The following is a 22,455-nucleotide window of genomic DNA, read 5'->3' on the forward strand; positions in this document are numbered from 1 at the left end:
TGCAGTGAACAAGTGGTGAAGGCCAAAAACCATGCAAGGTTATTATACTTTAGGAATGTTCCAAGGCTTACTGGCGCCAACTTTAATGACGGCAATGCGATTGAATCCGACCTTCGCGGGCGTCATTCGTCGACGGCAGCATTTAGATTTATTAGGATTACAATGGCAGATTCATAAGTATGCATCAGCGGTCGCAACCGTTTTACAGGCATATAAAGCGGCCTTAAAAAACTCACATGGCAGTAGGGTAACGCAAGTCTTCGAAGTCATGCTTCTCCCTGTGGTTTGTGCCCTCTTCGTCCCTGGTGGTGAGCAAATATTAAACGAGTATATTCGATTCTGCCGAAAGTGGTCGAATATATGTTGCTTTGATATGCTAGGTGCAATGCGACGACAGGCGCATCTTTACTGCGCTTAGAGAGGTGTGATGCGGTGGCCATGTATGACATACACTGTGACGTCCGTTTGACGAAACTCTACGCAATACTTCCAGAATGCTTACACGTGCGGTAGATTGTGCAATGCTGTCTGCAGCTAATTTTGTTGCACTGAAAGGGAAATTGGTTTGTTTATTGAGGCATTAGCTGGCGGCTCTGTGTAAATCATACGAGCGGGAGCACCTAGCACTGTAAAAACACTTTTCGTGGTTGTTATCATTTAAGCAAGCGGTAAGCCGGCATATTTCAGGAATGTTCAAATAATTTCTCAGTATAATGTAATCAGGAGCTTTTTATGAAAAAAGAAATTATCGGGAACTGTGTTTTATATTTATCTAGCATACGCATCTAGCACCTAGCACTGTAAAAACACTTTTCGTGGTTGTTATCACTTAAGCAAGCGGTAAGCCGGTATTATATTTCAGGAATGTTCAAATAATTTCTCAGTATAATGTAATCAGGAGCTTTTTATGAAACAAGAAATTATCTGGAACTGTGTTTTATATTTATCTAGCATACGCGAGAGATTTCATGATATGGATGTGGGTTAAAGCTAAATATTCATTTTATTTACCGTTTTTGTACTTCATGGTTTCGCGACGTAGCTCCAACATATCTTGATTCTAATAATGACATACCATTGTATAGTGCCTACAGATTTTATGAAGACAATTGAAATAAAGGCAAGAACTGGGACTGCAATTACCGCGCACACACGGGAATTCACGTGCATGTTTCCCACTTCGCAGGCTTTTTTATAAAAAGTGCATGCGAACAACTAACGGTTGTTTGGTCACGTACTAGAACGCTCGGTAACTTTCTTATTGGATGCGATCACATGACTTTGATCCTCTAAAGTTTAATTATAATCAAGTAATTATGCTTATACATGGGCTTTGTAGGATACAGGGGTCTCAGCGGTGAACTTCTGGGTCTCGGCGGCAAAACTGTAAGGCCGCACTTTAAGCAGCCCGTACCGGATGGCCTTCGCGGCGTGAAAATGCTAATCTTCGAGATTTGATCAATTTGGCTCAACTGTCAAAACCGATCAGCAAAAAGGATATATTGGAAATTCGAAATGATAGGTCTGCAATTATAGATAAAGTAGCAAGAATAAAGGCAAGCATAAAATAGGCGACGATAACGACATGTATTTGGCCGGAATAAATGGGTGCTCCAAAACAAGTTGGGGAATGTCCTAAGCATTTTCGATGATATAGTAAGCGCCTCACAGGAATTCTATACGGAAGTATAACCAAACAACCACTAAACACGATTATGTACAGCTTCAAGGACAAATAGCAAGTATTGCTCGCGCTCACGGTTGAATTTAGAAGGGCACCGCAAGAGTGGTCTAAAGGCAAAGCGGGGAGGTACATAAACCAATCTGTTAAAATACCATAAAGGAAATTATACCTTGAAAGCTTGCGACTCTTTAAACACAATGCGTCAAGCTTTCACGTGTACCGGAGGTATGAAACATCATCATCATAATAATGTAAAAGAAGGTGGATTGTAAAGAATAGAAATACAGAGCTTGAAACTGCTACACTTCTTTGTAAGGAATAAAGGGCGCTTTATCTAAGATCAGAAGCGCGGGCGGCAGGTTGCGTTGCAATGAAAGAAACAATGCTCTGTTATATCTCTTTAAGAAAAAAATTAAACCGCAGAAACTAGTGAACGCATGCAGCGCACTTTCCCGTGATACCAATAGCGGTCCTCATCTTAGCCTTGTCCCCAGCGGGGCAGATGCGCCATGCACGCACGCTCGCCACGGCGTCTACAACCACTCACGCGTGGGTTGCTTTCAGCCGCCGGTCTTCGTATCGTCGGGCAGGCTAGCTGGGGCATAGGTTCAACAACGCTTGGAAAGTCTGACTCTATAGCGGCAGTATCATAGTGGGGGCTGGCGTTCTACTCAACGCTACCGCAGTGCCGTATTTTGGCGATCCCGACAACCTATAAGCCAGTTTTCAATGCTCCTCATAATACTCGCTGTCTCAATTTCAATAAGAAAGCGCTTAAGTGTTATCAATCTAGATAACAGACTGGCCTTAAAAGTGCTATTCCACAGTGGACGCTGTCATCATCCTGATAAATTAGACGTCTCTGCGGTATATAGGATAAGTAGTATAGTATAGTATAGTATACGTATAGTATAAGCCTTAATAGCTTAAGGTACTGGCGTTAAATTTAGTACAGATGCGTGGGTCCATTGGTGCATTGGATAGCCAAGGTGTAAAAAAAAGGGTAGGTAATACACTATGGGATGTGGAGCGATTGCGCAGCTGCTATAAGTATTCCTAGACAAATAATTCCCAAATAAGAAGCGTGTGAGGCAGGTAGACGCAATCCGCATTGTGTTATTCAGAGGTAACCTGGGAGAAATATCTGCGTTTTGTAATCAGGCCGCATTTTCAAACATTATGCCTATTTTGTACTTACGTTTATGTCGCGCCAATTTGATGTACAAGCACAAAATAGACGAATCCACGCAAATTAGGGGCAGTTGAATCGTGCATATAACTTACTATCCCACCGTTAGAACCTATATTGATATTAAGGGCCTAGGACATATTTTTCCTAGTTTTGAGGGATTAAAAATGTCTGAAATCCCTTTTTCCCAGCAACCGCCGTCAGGCAACAGCCTGACGGCGGTTGCTGCTGGCGACCCATTGCGCAGGAATACACGCCCTGACCTCAGGTGACGGCGCGTAGGCGGATGAAGGAGCCGTCATTTTTTTGGTCCTCTTCATGAACATCAGTCGTCCATGATCGTCGATGCAGGCCTAACGCAGACGTACACTTTGAGCACAGCGTGGTGGCACGCGGTAACTCACAGCAGTACCGGAGCCGTTTCACACTTTCGGTCGACTTTGACTGAAATCATGAAACGTGCAGTGGTTGTGCATCTCTGGCGGTGGTGAACTTGCTGGTGTAGTCGTCAAGAAATGGCGCAGTCGGCCGATAAATGCGAGCCCTTTGGTTCGAAACGGCGCTTTCACGTACGACCGGGTCATGGTTGTCATCCTCTTGGTGGAGAAGTAGCACTTTTATAGGGTAACATAGTCATCCCTGTGGCATCTGTTGTGGCAGCTGGAGTACTTTCCGTCGTCAAGACAAATTCTTTAGAAGAGCTCGACGCTGTTGGTAAGTTGAATTCGGGGCTGCTGTCTCGAAAACTGCTAGGTCGCTGATCGTTGGTCTCTAAGCAGCGGTGGCGGTGGTGAGAGAAGCAGGGGCGCTATAACGTAAAACTATTACAATGTGTTTTTAATCCAATCTCCTGGCGCCAAATTTGCGTAACCGCCGATGCAAGCATCGGGCGGTGACCGGCAGCGTTGCCTCAACAGACCAATGAAACGCCCTCTTAGTTTATAGGTCACTTTTCTTTGGCTTCTAAAGATATAATATTGCCTACATTGTGGAGTTTTTCGTTTAAAATTGGGTGCCATGAGGCGACGAGCACGCTCATGTGGCGACTGTTTCATTGTGGCCGAGCCAGCGCAATGAAAATAGATAACCGGATCAAGTAGGTGGTGCCTGAGTCTACGATTGGTCCGCTTTCCCTTATTTAGCTTGCGGTGGCTGGTCGAAAATCGCAGTGCCGTGCAGCGGACGGTAAAAATGCCGCTAAAACGGATTTTCAGCAAGGAAGAGTTGCTCAGCGAGGTTGTAAACGCGCCGAAAGTGCCCGAAAGCTTTACACATCCACGCATGAAGTTTTATTATACGCAGATAAACCCAGGCTATCCGGAAGGTGCGAGTAGCCAGTGCCGGAGCGATCGGCCGCAGGCATCTTTCATTACACACGGAACTGGGCAGCCTGCGGCTATTCAGAAAAAGAAATTCAGTTTCGTTCGGCATATTATTTCTCCTTGAACGCCTACGCATCAATTTGACGCGATGAGTTTTCGTGTTTTTGTGACGTCACGTGACAGGCAGGTGAAGTGGGTGCAGCCATAACGTTTTTGGCCAATAGCTGTGGGCTAATGGCGAAAAAGCGTTGAATGAGAAATATTTATTTTTGTCTTGTTCGGTCTAATCATGCATAATCAGTTCGTACACTTAATATAAAATGAGGAGCTACCACGGTTTTCGTAACGTCACTTGACACACAGGCGAAGAGGGCGTGGTCGAAAGAAGTTTTTGACTAATCGTAGGGAGCTCTTTGCAGAATTGAGGCACTATAACGCAAAGCTATTCTAAACTTTTCTATTACAATAATAATTTCTATTCAAAAGTGAGGAGAGCGTTTGATTGGTCTCTTCAGACAACCCTGCGGGTCACCACCCGATGCTTAAGTTGGAGGGTACACAAATTTCACGTCAGGAGATTTGAATAAAAACATATTGTGTAATGGTGTTTAATTAAAGCTGAGAAGCAGAAGATCGACAGCAGCCTAGCGGCTACGAACAGACCGAGCTCTTTTGCAAATCACAGCACAGGCCGTCGTTGTCGTCTCCGAGCTGCAATCGGAAACACGAGGCGCATCCGCATCACAGCATTGGCCCTGGGCGTTAAACGACGCCATCCTGGTGACTCACGGAGCAGGGAATATGAGGGGGTCGAAATAAGGCTTCAGCCGGCTAACATGCACTGTCTTGCGACCTCGAAAACGAAAGTGCGGCGATGGTGTGCCGGGCTCAACCATGTAGTTCGCAGGAAAGGAGGCGTCGATGATCCGATAAGGACCGTGGTACCGCGCAAGTAGTTTAGTAGAAAAGCCTGGCATGTGAGGCGGTATCCACAGAGGAACCGCCTCAACAAGGGAACCAGCAGGGAAGGCGGGCATGGCCTGATGACTGTCGCCTCTTGCCTTCTGACGCCCCTTATCTTCGCTGGTCAACGAAGGAGCCAGCTGGCGGCAATCTTCAGCGTATCGGGCGACTTCTGAAATAGTTGTGCACTCGGAAGCGCCAGGTCGGTAAGACAGGACAGTATCCAGAGGATACGAAGGCTCGCACCCATACAAGAGAAAGGAAGATGAAAAACCAGTGGTCGCTTGTTCCGCGGTGTTATAAGCGAAAGTAACGAACGGGAGTGTTTCAATTGGTGTGGTCGGGCAAGACGTACATCGACACATCGCCCAGTGTTCGATTGAAGCGCTCCGTGAGACCGTTAATTTGGTGGTGATACGCGGGGGACTTCCGGCACATGATCTTGCACTTACAAAGGAGGGATTATATTGCTTCTGATAAGAAGACACGACCCCTATCGGTGAGTAGTTCTCGAAGAGCACCGTGGCGAAGGACGAAGTTGCGAAGAATGAACATCGCAACGTTTCGCGTGGTCGCGGCTGGAAGAGCCGCGGTCTAACGTAGCGCGTCAGGTGATCGACGACAACAATAATCCAGTGGTTTCCACATCCACTGTATCGGAGCGAGTCATAGAGGCCGATTCCTACGCGGTCGAACGGTCAAGCAGGGCACGGTAGCGGCTGGAGTGGGCCAGTAGGGCGCCGTGGGGGAGTTTTGCTTTGTTGTCAGGCGGTGCATGATCGAACGTACTGCTGCACAAACCGATACATTCCACGCCAGTAACATCGTTGACGCAGGCTTGTGAAGGTTTTTAGGACGCCGGCGTAGGCGCTTTGAGGGTCAGCATGGAAGTACGCGCACATATTAGAGCGCATATGACGACGGATAGCCAGAAGCTATTTCCAACAGTCAGGCATATAGTTGCGGCGGTAAAGGGTGTTGTCTCGCACAGTAAAGTGGGCTGCTTGACGGCGTAGCGTCCTCGTTGAAGGAACGACCGATGGAGCGACAAGATAGTCGAGCAGCAGGGCAAGCGATAGGTATTTGCGTTTCTCGGAGGGCGTGTCAATAGTGGTCAGTAGTGACGCGCCTGAGGTCGGAGAAGGAACGGAAATAGAAGCCACATCAGGTGTAATCGGCGAGCGCGAGAGCGCGTCTGCGTCGGAATGCTTTTGACCAGAGTGGTATACGACACGAATGCCATATTCCTGCAGGCGAAGCGCAGAACGGCCGAGGCGGCCTGACGGTCTTTCAAGGAGGAGAGCCAACAAAGGGCGGGATGGTCAGTGATGATGCTGAAAGGACAGCCGTAGAGATAAGGACGAAACCTGCCCAATGCCCAAATGATGGCTAAGCATTCCTTCTCTTTAACGGTGTAATTAAGTTCAGCTTTTTTTAAGGGTACTGCTGGGATAAGCCACGACGTATTCTTCAGTCGTGGCTTTCCGTTGGGCCAAGACCGCCCCAAGGCCGATACCAGTGGCGTCGATGTGAATCTCTGTCGCCGCAGTTGGGTCGTAATGGCGAAGAATCGGCCGTGAAGTCAACAACTCGCGTAACTTGCCAAAGGCTCCACCGCATAGCGATGACACGCGGAATGCCTTTGCCTGCGGTAAGCAGCTTCGTCAAGAGTGCAATAATGAAGGCGAAGTTCCGCACGAAGCGCCGAAAATAAGAGCACAGGCCTATGAAACTGCGCAGCGCCTTGATAGATGTGTGCTTCGGAAACTCGGCGACTGCGCGAAACTTGTCCGGATCAGGAAGGATGCCGTCTTTCTAGACAACGTGACCCAAGACAGTTAATTTTCGGGCAGCAAAACGACACTTTTTGAAGTTCAGCTGGAGGCCAGCTGACGTGAGACAGGTCAGCATATCATGCAGACGGGTGCGATGGGTCGGAAAATCCTGTGAGAAAATAACTATGTCATCCAGGCAACACAAAGAAGTCTTTCAATACACGTGACAGCTTGCACGAATCCTAAGGTCTCACCGCACAGTATGGTCACTGGATACCGGTGCGGATTACAGATGGGGATCAAAGCGGATTCAGACCTAACATTGAGGATGGCGAACGGCAGAAATAAGTCCTTGCTGTGAGCAAGCATGACAGATGGCGTAAACAGCACAGTTGAGTCTGGCACGGCAGTACACGACAAGGTGACAAGCAGCGACGTCTTCGGAGGCATATCAGTATCATCATCAACGAATACTTTGCGAACACTGAGGTCGGCGCCGACCGATGGCGAGTCAGATAGCAGCAAAAGGGCCACTTGCGCGCGACAACAATCTATGATGGCACTATGACGTGACAGGAAGTCCCACCCTGGGATAAGATCGTGAGAACAGGATGGGGACACAAAAAACTCGATGATGCACTAGACATCTTGGATTATTACACAGGCTGTGCACACAGCTGTAGGATGAATCCGTTGTGCACTAGCAGCGCAGAGTACCATGCCAGATGGAGAAGTCGTGCCTTTTTTCAGCTTGCGACAAATATTTTCATGGATGACGGAAACGGCGGCCCCGGTATCGGTAAGCCCTGGGCGGATGCTCCCTCGACATGGACATCAATGACATTCTGTGGTGAAAATTGAGACCTTAGAAAGTTCGATGCGTTTGCAGTTCTTGCCTCCTGAATGGCGATAGTCAGTTTCCTTCGGCAGTAGGTGGCCGACGACGCATAAGTGACAACGACCGTAGACGTGGAGAAGAACGGCGACTGTCTGAACGCCGGTCAGCGATTGAAGGGCCTCAGCGGCGACTCAGCAGCATCGTGGTAGCGTATCTCGGCGGCAGGTTGTGGCGCGTAGGTAATCTGGTTGAAGGCGTCACGGTTCAAGTACATGTTACGACGACAAAAGCGCGCAACGTCACCAGCAATGCCACAGCCAAAGCAAATGGGCCCTGTTGTCTGGCGTGCGCCACGCGTCAGCTCGACGAAGAAGCTGGGGTGACTGTCGTGGAAAGGGACCAGGGGGAACCCGGTGCCTTGGTAGTGGGACGAAATATGGTGGTGGGGGTGGCCGTGCGACAGCGGCAGCATAGTTGAGCGGCGGAGGTGTGATCCGGGACGGGAAGTCGGTACAAGAGAGCGGTGCCGTCGGAGATGCGAATAGCGGCGGGTAGTCAACATAGGAGAGCGGTGCCGTCACAGGAGCTGGCGGGCGAACAGGGGCAAGTGCGTCAGATATTTGGGCAGAGATGGCTTGTTGCATGGCCGGAGACAGTTTTGGGGCAGCCTCCTGCGTAGGAAGGAGCAGCGACAGGTGGCAGGCCACTTCCTCGAGAATGAAATCCTTGAGCTGAAAGACGAGAGCACAAGGATCGGTATGGCCAGCGGCAAGTGCAATGGCCGAGACCGAGTCAGCCTGTGGGGTGTTTTGGCGGGCGATATTACTTTGGCGGCGCAATTCGTCGAAGCTCTGACACAGGTTGAAGAGTACGGCGACGCTGGCTGGGCTCTTGGCCAGCAGCATTTGAAATGCGTCGTTCTCAATACCCTTCAGGATATGGTTGATCTTCTCGTCCTCCACCATCATAGGATTAACATAGCTGCAAAGATCCAAGACGTCCACGATATAACTGGGGACAGTCTCGCCCTGTTGCTGTGCTCGCTGGAGTAGACGCTGGCGTAGAACCTGGCTGATGGAGTGGTGGATCTTCTCGTGGTAATGAAGCAGCTCGCTGAATTCAGCTGCATAATCGTTATCGTTGGTCACAAGAGATTTGATTTTGGCATTAATTTCAACAAGGCAGCGGTCTGTCATCGAGTTAGCCTAAGAGCACTTGGAAGTTGGTAGGCGTCGGATTCGCTTCTTGTAAGGCTTCGCATGCGGCAGCGATCACAAAGGGAGAGAATGACGTCGCGCTGACGACGTAGTCGGTTCACATTCGGTTGTTCGGACGACAGTCTCGTTCTCGCGGTGCCCGGCACCACAACGTAAACAAGTAAGCCACTGTTCCTCCGTCGGTTCGGGGTTGGTCTATGTGACTGCTTTACTTGAAGTCTGTATATTTTGGCTCATGCGCCTGTTTATCGCGCAATTCTTTCCCTCGTGTCCGCAAAAGCAAGAGTGCCTATATCTAAACCTAGTACTCCGCCTCAACTGTGATGACAGCAAAAAAAAAATCCAGACAAAGAATAATGGTTTCGAGACCATGGTGGCACGTATCCCAGCCAGCTAAAGCTGCCTTCCTAAATGCTTGAACAAAATCGTACTTTGGAATTCTATCACAAGCACTTATACATGTATAGCTGCAACATGGAGGATATTGCCATGTTGCAGTGAGCGCCACGAACCATTCAGTTGCAAAAACTGGAAGCCACAAAGATAGCTCTTTATTAAGCGAACTGCTGTCCCGAATAACTTAGGCGCAAAACGACAAGCGCTATCGGCAATCGTCGAAAATCTGATTCTGCGGGTGAAAAGCGTTCGCTATATATACGTGACTCATTCAAACCTTTCAACCTAATTGTGTAAATTCTTGAATGTACATTGCTATTCGCGTCGAGCATGCAGTCTGATTAAACAAGGCTCCGTAAAAACGTAGAAAACAGATAGAACCAGCAATAAAGTTTGAGAAACTTGCCATACAGAAAGGCCTGCAGCGATAACTATTAACACTTATTAACTGGTAATTTACGGTAATCGGTAAATGAAAATAGGCACGTGCGTTAATATAAAGCTTCAGACGATCCTGTGGACACCCAAGAAGATAACCGTACTCTACAAAGAACGCTGAAGTGTGGTCGCTCAGAGAGCTCAGAATATTAACCACCCCTGTTCTTCTCTAGGGCAACAAACGTCCGTCCCCCCTTCCCCACCCCCATTTTCTTGCATTTAATGTTATCGCATTTTTTGCCGGTGAATAGAGTGGGTATATCGAAGTTTGCACTGTGACACTGAAGAACGCGCGTAAACACCTACGCAAGCCCTTCACGAAATGCTACCTGCTTTTGTTTCTTCCTTTTATAGTCCTGGGCACAGAGTTTTTGAAGAAGAATGGAGAATGTCCTGGGCCCGGAAGAAATCCCGTAAGCAAAAATACGACACTTACCGGACTTAGCACGTTGTGAAAGCAGGCTGGCGCAAAAAAAAATGCCGAATTTTTACCAAATTAAAGGTTCTCTACCTTATCCAACTACTGACTCGCGAGCATTAAGATGTTACCAGAGTGATAAAGTACAGGAGTGTCGCCCACTACAACTAAGAGTAAGGGCGACATAGGCTGGCGAGAGCTGGAACAGCGTTTATTTTGTTAACTTCATCATATATAATTGAAATTAGTTATGAGTAACTGACTATGGCGTCGACATGTTTCAATGGGTGATATCATCCGCTATCTACCCGTATGATGTCTCACAACCATTTCCATCTCGTTTCGCTTGAATTCATTTTTCCTGGCAAACACAACGTCTCATCCCTAACAAAAAATTTCATAGAAAGCCTGTAGACATATCCTTAGACTAGCCTATAGAATTTTGGCTGTACACTTTTCATAGACTTCTCTATAAAATGTCTGATTTGTCAGGCACTCCATAGACTGTCTGTAGACTAATGAAAATTCATGTTTGTAGACAAATGCCTGCAGAATGTCTATAGAGAAAAATGTATAAGAATATACAGCTCTACTTTTGTAGACTGAAGTCTATGGAATAACTATAGACTATATGTAGACATTCCATAGACTTCAGTCTACAAAAATAGAGCAATATAAGCTTCAACTTTGCAAACTGAAGTCTACAAGATATCTAAAAAGAAATGTCTATAGACTGTCTATTCTATACTCTTCACTCTATAAAAGTAGAGCTGTATATTCGTATACACTTTTCTCTATAGACATTCTGCAGACATTTGTCTACAAACATGAATTTTCATTAATCTATAGACAGCTTATAGAATTTCTATTGACTCAAATATTTTTAGACTAGTTTACAAAAAGTGTAAGGTTATAAGTCCATATACTGTCTGTAGACAATTCCTTCAGATCACTTTATAGCTAATTCATAGACTTTAGCCTTACACTGTTGATTATTGTCAATACAGGGTGTCCGAGATACCATAATTTCAGTGGAGCTGTTCAACGAAGAATAATGCAAAAAGGACGGTGCAGTAAGATCGGATTTTAAGACTTGTGGTGTCCATCCGTCAGAGATCTGGCACTGTCGATTGTTGTCAATACACGGTGTCCGAGGTAACAAATTCAGTGAAGCTGTTCAACGAAGAATAATGTAAAAAGAGACGGTGCAGTAAGATCCGAGTTTAAGACTTATGGTGTTCATCCGTCCGAGATCTGAGCTGTAGGTCTTATTACAACAGTATATCTTGCACCGTATTCTTTTTAAATCTTGCATTATCATTGCCGAAATTGGCTAAAATGGGCGGGATCGACACCCTGTATAAACAACACATTTTGCCGAATACGTTTCGATTATATATAAGCAATCGCTCCTGGGGTTGTTAATAAGCAGTCTACTGGAAATGTCTATAAATGTGTATTGCATCCAGCATGCCCAGGGAACTGTACATAGAAAATCATGCATGCGGACGAAAGCAGTCGAAAAATCTCGAATGCATGTAGCCGTGAATCTTTACGCAAGACTGCATGAGTATTTGTGCACGAGCACATTTAAGAAATATTACAACTGCACGCAATGAATCCGGTTGAACGACATCTGCTATCGACAAGTTAGTTTACATTTCTCTGTACATATGGCGGCAAAACATTTTTGAATGTATATATATATGTTCCCGTGTTGCTTCTCATTTGTACTTACGCATTTATTTCGGTAGCTTAATAATGCTCCTGAACAAGATGCAGTCTCATACGTTGCATAAACAGAAAAAAAATGGAAGCAATTTCACTAGTGCTGAATCATGCAATGCAAAAAGGAAAAGAAGTGCACCGGCATTGAATTACCACTTTTTATTGCGCGATATATTAGTTTTCTAGAAATACAGGTCCTACGCTATCATCGAAAGAGTCTATTTACAGATCACTGCCCCTTGGCAAGCAAGGCCGCCCGGCCGGCCTTGACCTTCGTGTCATATGTTCCAAATATGCTGCAAATAAGTAGATGCAACAATGTGAGGCAAAATTAACAATTGTGTAGTCTTTGTATGTTCATTAAGCAGCTTCATATATTTACTGAAACCATTTAGGTCAATACTCAATGCCGTCTAAGTATCAGTAATAGCTGCTTGTGAATACAAATCAGTACTATTATGCAATGTTTCATTCTATGGCATGATGAAGAATAAAACAGTCCCAACTGCTGTGGTGCTGCAGCAACAGTATGTTGCTTTTAAGTCAAGTTCATATATGACATCTCATTGCAATTATCCCAAATGATTTTCTATATCAATTGCTGAAAGAAGGTTACTGAGTTGGACTGTCTGTGCATTTTTTGGCTGGTAATTAAATATGCCCGCGCAGAGGGATACGCTCAGAAGAGTTACTGGAGCATTCACACTATCATGCCAGAAATTGCAAATAATTTTTCTTAATACACATTTAAATGTCTTCCTCATACTCCTAAATGAATGGGTCATTGTCCATAACTTCAACAGAAGGCAGATGGATTGATTTTATTCATATGGTCACTTAGTTTCTTACAGATAATGAGGCCTCTTGGGCACACTAACACGTTTGCAAGTTAAGTATACGACATGAGCACTGGAAACACCACGCCAGTGCTTTGTGTCGAGGCACGACAGATATGCACCTCCTAGGAAACAAAACTGAAACTATAGTTCAAATGAATGATATCACACTAAAGTATTTCAGGTGCTTGCTCTCAAACGTGAGTAAATTTTATAAGGTTTCGAGGTTCAGGACTTTTTGTTAACGCAAAAGAATAATCAAGGAATGCCATGTCAGTATGGCTTGACTTTCATTTTTTTTAATAAATGGGACCAATTTGTCTCAACTTCTTCTGCGGTGAAAAGTTTAGAAACTATATTTTATAGAGACGTTCCCTGGAAACTTTGTATGACATATAACAAGACACCATACCAACGCGGACCTTTTAATATTCCCCGATCTCTTTCCAAGCCTTCACTGGCTCTTTTCTTGAAAATTCCCTGGCAATCTATGACATCCTCATCTTAAGCGCAATAAAAAAAATATTATGGTTTAATGCTTGCCAAGTACTGCCACTCCATGATATTTAGATAAAACGAATCATACGTTAGTCACTTGACATGCAGTATTAGATTCAACTGAATTGAATCCTTTGTTTAACAAAACTTAGAAGGGCTTGGGCAAGTTCGATATTGATGGCCACACGAGCACAGCACGGAAGACAAGGACACAGAGACACACACGTAAAGCAAATGCAACAATAGTAGTTTTATATAAAATTTGTTCTCATCACTTATGTCTCTAGTTAACTTGGTTTACCTCTGACCAAAAACTACATAGCAATATGAATCAATACCATTATGATGTTTCGTTATGTTGCAGTATAATGAACAAGAAGAAAGGGGGTTAACCGAGGGGCCCGAATTTTTTTAATCATATCATAAGAAGCCAACAAACACTGACACCAATGACAACATAGGGCAAAATACTTGTGCTTAATAAATGAAATAGAGAAATGATAAATTAATGAAAACTAAAGTATGATGAACAGTTAGACAACCGTAATGGTTGCCGGTGCCAGCAATGGTACATCTCGTTTCAAGACAGGTTCATGTGTCACAAATTGTACTTATAGATGAAATAGATGAAATGCGAGAATACCGAACGATTCCTAAAAATAGTAATGGCTGAAAGAAAGATACCCGGCTGGACTGTGCACATTTTTCGGGTGTTAATGCAATATACCCATACCCAACGAACATGCTCTGAATAGTGACTGCAGTTTAGAACAATCATGTTAAGAATTGCAATTCATTTCCGCTTAGAACAGTCTGCAATGTATCTTTTTTCATACTTCAAGTAATAACTTTGCCACACTTTCAGTACACATGAATTGATAAGGATACTTATCAGCTAAAACATGTTACGATATCTTAGGTGTGTTGTGTTGATAACGGTAGAACAAGTGAAATGTACACTCAATTATTTGAAAAATCTGTGCGTTATTTGCTAAGAAAAGACCATCCATTTGATAATCTGGCTCCTGTTTTCTTTTGTACAGCGAATGTACAAGACAACCGCACTAAATGCAACAGTAATGAAAACCGGAACACTTATTACGCACGACAAAGGCTTTATACCATGCACGATTGGCACAATGCGAATGTGCGTCAGCAGCTGCCTAGTTATTAACAGCACGTATACTACATAATGCCGAAGCATCGCAAGGCGCGTAACGCTTTTCAAATAGCCCGAAAGATAACTTCTGCTGCTAAGCTGTTTATAAGAGAGACCGAAAAAAAAAAAGAAATCTTCCAACTATCGTCAATCGCAATGCCTTCAGTTTGAAGCGTATAAAGGTGCTTCCCCGAGCGCCTAATTTATTGTTCTCTAACTTTTTCAGCTAAGCTACGAGTGACTGAGCTTATCGCAGGTTTCATGCTCCAAAAGCTTTTAGGGTTGCACATATTTAGATTGGGTGAATCTAGAGATTTCTTAAAATCTCGTGTTTTGCTTGCGGTAACTTCCCAAAATTATTTATATTGGTTGCCAGGAACCTTAAAAATACTGCTACTTTTAAGCTATACGAAAACGGCAGCGCACACACTGCTGATGCATGCCCCGCAAACACGGCATTTCATCCGAGTACGCTAGCATTTATTCAACTATACGTCTCTGCATGAAACTTCTTCATGCTAACACAATTTCGAGATATATACGTAAAGCGTGTGACGAGAATTTCACTACACATGCAGCGCAGCATTCATCGCGGCCGGATCGAGCGCCATGAAATGAGATCTACCACATTAGCTGCTCAACACACACAATCGGCTTAGTGGCAGCTCAGTATCAAGGTAAATCATTGTGTATTTTTCTTTTATACGCACATCAACTATGACGCTAAAGTCAACAAGGGTGAGCGATCGCTTGCCGTAAAACCTTCCGTATAGTAAAAGCGTGAACAAGAGCGCGTTATGAAATCATCAAAACGACAAACCAATACTATGCCCAAGTTGCCTGCGCTACATGCAGCCGGTTCGCGCTACGATATGCGCTTACCTAATCATGAGCTATTGACGGAAAACGTCTTTGCTAAAACTTACCATTCAGTGTAGTTTATGTGTGATGCCACAAAGAAGATTCGCATACGCAGACACAAAGGTTCAGACATGCACCACACACTATAAGCGTTTACGTGCCTGGTGCACTCGTTGGGAATTCAAATTGAGGCCTACAGTTGGCACACCGCTATTACGCATGCGCAGGAGCTCCGGGCACCGAGGGCGTGCGCGCTCCGAAAAGACCGAGCGCTTTTTCCTTTTTTTGTTTCTTTCTCTCTCTATACGCGCCATGCGCGTGGTACGGGCTGCTTTCCTTTTCGATTTTTTTTTATGGATGAAGGAAATTCCCTGGCAACTTGTATTACATATGTGTGCTATCGTATGAAACTGAAACGCACACATGGATGAATATGCTGTTTGTAAAAGCCGTTACAGGGCCCTTCAGGCGCTTGCATTACCGCCAGCGAGGATGAGCATTTGTAGTGCATCTACAGTGCATTTGTAGCAAATCTTCCAGCGTACCGCCAAAAGTGATACCCGTACATATGATAGAGCAAATTTTCTGTTCCGATGATAGGTCAAAGCAATGGGCGCGTTAAGGTAGCGCGCTCCGAACTCCAAGGAAGCACGCTCGAGTGCGCTCGAGTGCGACGCCTTCGGAGCTTAACAGCGATTTTCGCCGACTGTTTTCGGGTGCACGAACGCGCCGTCTGGCGAATCTTACGTTGCTTCCGCATCCACTATCGCACTTCGCGCGCTTTTCGAAAATGTCCCCGCCGGCCGTACTCCTGCACTTCTTGTTAGACGATGAAGAGGTAAAAGAACTTGACGTGCGGCGACGGAGGCTGCAGCAGCGGCTTACGTATGCGATGCAAGCTCAACGTTCGCGCAAAGCTCGCCAAGCTCAAAGCGCGCCAACACGTTCCCGATCTGGGCTGGGACCTCAGACGCCCGCCGGCCCGGCTGCGCGAGGAACGAGTGGGCAAGGAGAACGGACTTGCATCATTGGAAAGAGTAGGAAACACGTCATCTTTCTGGAAGCCGTAGCAGGCGCGTGCTCTCGCGCACCGTTTCTAGGGTGGGGCGCGTAGAGCCTAGTCTAGAGGGTGTTGGTAGAGCGCGCTCCGTAATCACGCACCGGAAGTCGCTTTTTAGCCGTTAAGCCTAAAAGAGCGCACTCTGCTGGCTAGAGCGAGCTCGAGCGCCTTAACTTAAAGAGCCCATGCAGTACAGCAATGACGTACTTATATGCGTGGCCGCGCAACATACCGCCTGCCAAATACCGGGTGGGCTCAGAGGATTCGGCACATATCTTAAGTGAATGAGAAACTTGGATGAGTTTATAGGGCAGAATATTAGTCAACAAAAAACCACCCGATGTTAGTGATGCAGCCGAGATATGAAGACTCTGTGATAGGTAACTAAGGATCGGATGACACACAACGCGCCCACCACATGCGCGACATCGGTTCATCGCACACTCACAAAGTCTGCGTTGTCATCTACAAACATTACGAGTATCAATGCTGTCAGCTTGATGCCGGTTTGGAATCCACTTGTAGCTAAAGTTGGCGTTCATAACAACTATTATCACGATTGGATCGCGTTTTCCTTTGTTTATTCTACTGCCGCAGAAGTCATGCTATGACAACTGTGAAAACTGTCTTGGGATTGCCGAGAGCGACTACGTAGATCATATCATGTGGTCAACAAACGTGGAGGTATACACGATGTGTATAATAAAGTCTACAAATAGGGTCTACAGCATTCTCAGCAGTATACAACTTCAGTGGCTTATATCAAACGCAGCTCCGTATTATCCACCGCTTAGTTACAGCGCACACGGGTTAGGCCGGGAGGGGGGGGGAGATTAACGACTTTTGTCTGTAGTCAATCTATAGATGGCAAGTAAGCCTCAAGCAATAAGAATTTAACAGTGTCGGCCAGGATCGTACCCAGGATTTTTTTTCGGGGGGGGGGGGCACCACCACCACCACCACCACCACCATCATCATCATCATCATCATCATCATCATCATCCTGTTTTATGTCCACTGCAGGACGAAGGCCTTTCCCTGCGATGCGATCTCCAATTACCCCTGTCCTGCGCCAACCGATTCCAACTAGCGCCCTAATTTCCTAATTTCATCGCTCCGTCTAGTCTTTTGTCGTCCTCGATTGCGTTTTCCTTCTCTTAGTAACCATTCTGTAACCCTAATTAGTGGTCCAACGATTATCTAATCGGCGCATTACATGACATGCCCAGCTACATTTTTTCCTCTTGATGTCAATTAGAATATCGTCTATACCCGTTCGCTCTCTGATCCAAACCTCTCTTTCTCTCTCTTAACGTTATGCCTAGCAATCTTCGTTCGATCGCTCTTTCCGCGGTCCTTAACTTGCTCTCAAGTCTCTGCCCCATATGTCAGCACTGGCAAAATGCACTGATTGCACACCTTACTTTTCAATAATAATGGTAAGCTTCCAGTCAGGAGCTGGCAATGTCTGCCGTATGCGATCCAACCTATTTTTATTCTTCTGTGAATTTCCTTCTCATGATCAGGGTTGCCTGTGATTAATTGACCTAGGTAAACGTGCTCCTTCACAGTCTCTAGTGCCCGACTGGCGATACTGATCTCTTGTTCCTTTGTTATTGTTTTTGTAGCCTGTGGTACGAGTGGCTCATACCCACGATGGGGGATTGGCCAAGAAATGGGTGGATTATTCCAAAATAATATAGAGCATAAATTTCCTAATATATATGGGAATAGCATTCAATAGGGTTGAATTACCAGCTAAAATAAAATCAGGAAGTTGCTGTTGAATGAGGAATAATTAATTTAAAAGTAATAAAAAAATACAATTTAACAGGGCCTTCGTTTAGATTCTGTAAGGAATGTTTGGACAGCGAAGCATGCATCCCTGTGGCTGAATCCCAAAGTGGACGCCCCGAACGAAAGAATTGCAGGTTCTGTCAAGTCCAGGCCAATTCTTCGAAAAGGTATCTCCAACAATCTTTTTCTTAACGCAGCAAAGCGGCGGCAAGATAGAAGAAAGTGCTGTATCGTCTCCTCCTCCTCATAAAAAGAACAAAGGGGAGAGGGAACCAAACCCGACCTGTATAAATAGATATTTAGGGAGGGATTGCGGCAGCGTAATTTGGTGAGGCAGACCTCAAGCAACTTTGTGTAACAAGATTCGCTATGCCAGGGAAATGCCAGGTGTTTATACTCTGGAGAAGCTGTCAAATGTGGGTTTGATAAGGCTGATCTAATTGACCTCATCCGAAATCTTGCCGCCGTCATCTGTGCTGTCAACTGGTAGAATAGGAAGAACAGGGCCGGCTAGTCATGCATGTGCCAGTGAATCGGCAGTTTCATTAAAAAAACAAACCTTTATATCCAGGCACCCAAATCAAATGAATACATTGCACATGGGCAGGGACTAGTAAGTGGAAGAGTTTCAGCATGGGTGACTCATTAGTAGCGGTAAGGCAAGAGCATACAGAAAGGGAGTCAGTAAGAATAGCAGCCGTTGTAATCATTTGGTCTAATTTACGCAAAGCTAGTATTACTGCTAACAACTCGGCCAGAAAAATAGGCACAAAATCAGGCAATCTAAGAAAAAGACCAGTCGAGCGCAGGACAAAATATTCCAATGCCAGCTTTTTCCTCACACTGTGAGGCATCTGTTGCAATGATAATGTTTGTTTCTAGGGTGCTTAGGTGCTTTGCCCGGCTATTTATCATTATCTTCACCTTCTGCATATTAATATTAAACCACACTCTTACACTCTCACTGTTAACGTCTCCAATCATTTGTTGTAGCTCGTCTGCATTGTTGTTGAATAGAACAATCTTATCGGCAAACCGAAGGTTGCTGAGATATTTGCCGTCGATCTTTACTCCTAAGCCTTCCCAGTTTAATAGCTTGAATTCTTCTAAGCACGCAGTGAATAGCTTTGGAAAAATTGTGTCTCCCTGTCTGACCCCGTTCTGTATAGGTATCTCCCTGCTTTTCTTGTGTAGAATTAAGGTAGCTGTAGAACCTCTGTAGATATTCTTACGCGAAGGACGAGTCAGTAAGACGAGAAACTATTTGCAGATTATATTTACAACAATTGTTGCAGCGCTGACCGGTTAGATTCACAGCGCGAGCCCAGTTCGTTCTTCCTCCTCTTTTCTGGAGTGATGGCGCCCACGCGCCTCGTTCAAACAAACAAACAAATACCACACGCATGTAGCAATATTTTCCAAGCTTTTTACGTAAGTGTTCTGTACTCCTTGATTACGCAGTGCCTCTATGACTGCTAGTATCTCTACTGCATCAAATGCATTTTCGTAATCCATATAAGCCACATAGAGAGGCTTATTGTACTCTGCAGATTTCGCGATAACCTGATTGATGACATGGATGTGATCCATTGTAAAGTATCTCTTCCTGAAGCCAGCCTGTTCCCTTGGTTGACAAAATCCAGTGTTGCCCTTATTGTATTGGAGATTATTTTGGTAGATATTTTATATAATACTGGGAGCAAGCTAATGGTCCTATAATTTTTGAATTCTTTAACGTCTCCTTTTTTGTGGATTAGTATAATGACTGCATTCTTCCGGTTTTCTGGGACCCTTGCAGTCGATAGACGCTTCGTATAAAGAGCCGCTAGTTTTGCAAGCATTATGTCTCCTCCATCTTTGATTAAATCGACTGTTATTCCACCTTCTCCTCCCGCTCTTCATCGTTTCATGTCTTGCAGGGCCCTTCTGACCTCATCGCTAGTTATAGGAGTTTCTGTATCCTGTTCATTACTGTTTCTAAGTGAGGTATCGTGACTCCTCTGGGTACTGTATACAGGTCAGCTTAGAATTTTTCCGCTGCTTTTACTATATCTTCGAGATTGCTGATGATATTCCCCTTTTTATGTTTTAGTGCATACAGCATGGTTTGTCCTATGCCAGGTTTCTTTTTTACTGATTTCAGGCTGCGTTAATTGTTTACGGCTTCTTCAGTGTTTCTCATGTTATAGCTTCAAATGTCAGTTATTTTCGCCTTGTTTATCAGTTTTGACAGTTCCGCGAATTGCGTAACGCTGTGCGGCCGCCAGTCCCATACAACCGCGTAGAGCGCAGGACTCTGCAATTCTAGACGTACTGCGCTCACCGCGAAAGGTTAGAAAAACATCCACATAAGCACAGCAGAGAAGTGGCTATGTGAGCCGGTTCGACCGATAACTGTATAGAAGCGTCATTCAAAACAAGTAATTGTTCTCTACTTGCGGCGGCGTTTTCTCTACTTCCTTTTTTCAATAAAAGGTGTTGATCCATAAATAGTCTCATAAACAACGGTTAACTTTTTATTATTCGCTTTTGCTTGCAGTTTGGTTGTTGCCTTGGCTCTCTCCTTTAGTAGATCGCGTAATTTCTCAACTCCTTGCAATTTTTGTTTCCAGTTGCCAATTTTGCACGAAAAGTGCTATACAATGAGGGAAAAACAGACGAGGTAGCGGGCGACAGCCATCTTGCTTATGGGTTTAAGGGTTATTGCAGGGTTTCATGATGGACGCTCTTTCACATTATTTTATTTCCCACCTTATCTAACCCATATCACGTGTACATGGTTCCGGGCATCTGCCAGCGTCGCGGCGAGCCGTAACTCAAGAAAACACTGAAGCAAAGGAAAAGTTAAACGCAATTGGCGTTTCTCCGGCCGCAACTCGTTCCATGAGAGTACAGACCAGCTGAGTAACAGCCGCATCCCTCTCCTGGTCCCAGGATCAGCCTAAACAAAGAAGGTTGAACTAAGAAACGCAACAGCTATGCGCGTGACGGTTGAATAGATGGTGACAACTGAACGCCTCTCGAGTTAATCGCGCGGGTGCGGAATCTATGAGAAAACTGTCCTTCACATTAAAAGAGGTGCCGATAACTACCGCCATCTAAAAGGAGTGAAAAAGGCAGCATAATGCTGACCGATGAACAGCTGTCAAGTCTCAACATCGATCTGGAGGCACTTTAGGAATATGTGAGGAGTGGTGGCGTGGGTGGGGAGGGGGGAGGTATGCCACTTGATTTCGGGGGGGGGGGGCCTGGGCCCCCCCTGCCCCCCCTCCCCTGGGTACGTGCCTGGCATCGGCTGTTTTCTACTTCATCTCACGCCTTACCACAATCGGTATACGCGCTGTTTGCACAAGTTAACATGACCTTCGGCGACGTCCCGCGCTATGGCCTTTACCGGTGGTGATATAGGAAACCAAGGAGTGTAATTCAAATTGCAAAGACGTATACGGGATGTTGCACTTAATTTGAGCCAGACTTAAAATATGCAAATGCTACGTAGCTGGAGAGAACCAAGGTGATGTTGTTTGCCGTCGCTTGGAGATGCTAAGACTATTTTTTTTTGCATTGCGCCTGATAACATAATTAGTGTTAATTAATTTCTGAATTATTATAGCTAGATGAAAATGCTCAATGATAAAATTCTAGAGCAACATGAGAAACTTCCGATACAGCTTGCTTTTGCTTAACACGTGCTCCATAGAAGTGTTTTTCCGAGCGTCAAGAAGCCCGCGATCCGCGATTGTACGCAATGTGCCTCGAGCAGCCTGTCGCGCAGCAATATATATATATATATATATATATATATATATATATATATATATATATATATATATATATATATATATATATATATGTGTGTGTGTGTGTGTGTGTGTGTGTGTGTGTGGAGGGGGGTGTACGTGAATGTGTGCATTTGCGTGTGTGTGAAGAATTACGTAGACTAGGAATGAATTAAAAATGCGCACTTTAGCAACTTTTCTTAATAGACAATCTATAATGGGAGTAGACAAAAATCTATAGACAGTCTATAGACAAAGATTCAATAAGTACAAATGCAGACTGTATAGAATTTTGTCTGCAGGTAATCTATAGAAAAACAAGCAAAAAGAAACAAGTATCATATCGACTTTTTTTATAGACCGGCTATATAATGGAAGTAGAAAAAAAGAAATATAAACAATATTAACTTTTCTCTGTAGACAACCTATGAACCGGTAGTAAAGAAAAAGAAATAGAAACTTTATCGACTCTCGTCTATAGAAAGTCTATACACAAA

At 44.9% G+C, this 22,455-nt stretch overlaps 1 protein-coding gene across 1 annotated transcript in view; it reads left to right on the forward strand.

Annotated features, from left to right (window-relative positions):
* The first annotated feature begins 208 nt into the window (after window positions 1–208).
* The window catches only part of LOC142571085 (uncharacterized), a 39,886-nt gene continuing 17,639 nt past the window's right edge, over window positions 209–22,455 (forward strand). Inside the window, exons 1-2 of the mRNA XM_075679377.1 lie at window positions 209–308; window positions 10,177–10,235. Of these exons, the coding sequence (XP_075535492.1) occupies window positions 269–308; window positions 10,177–10,235 (99 nt within the window). The 5' untranslated portion in view covers window positions 209–268. The remainder of the gene's footprint in view (window positions 309–10,176; window positions 10,236–22,455) is intronic.

This window comes from Dermacentor variabilis, chromosome 2 (assembly GCF_050947875.1).
Source record: "Dermacentor variabilis isolate Ectoservices chromosome 2, ASM5094787v1, whole genome shotgun sequence".
NCBI classification, from domain to species: Eukaryota; Metazoa; Arthropoda; class Arachnida; order Ixodida; family Ixodidae; genus Dermacentor; species Dermacentor variabilis.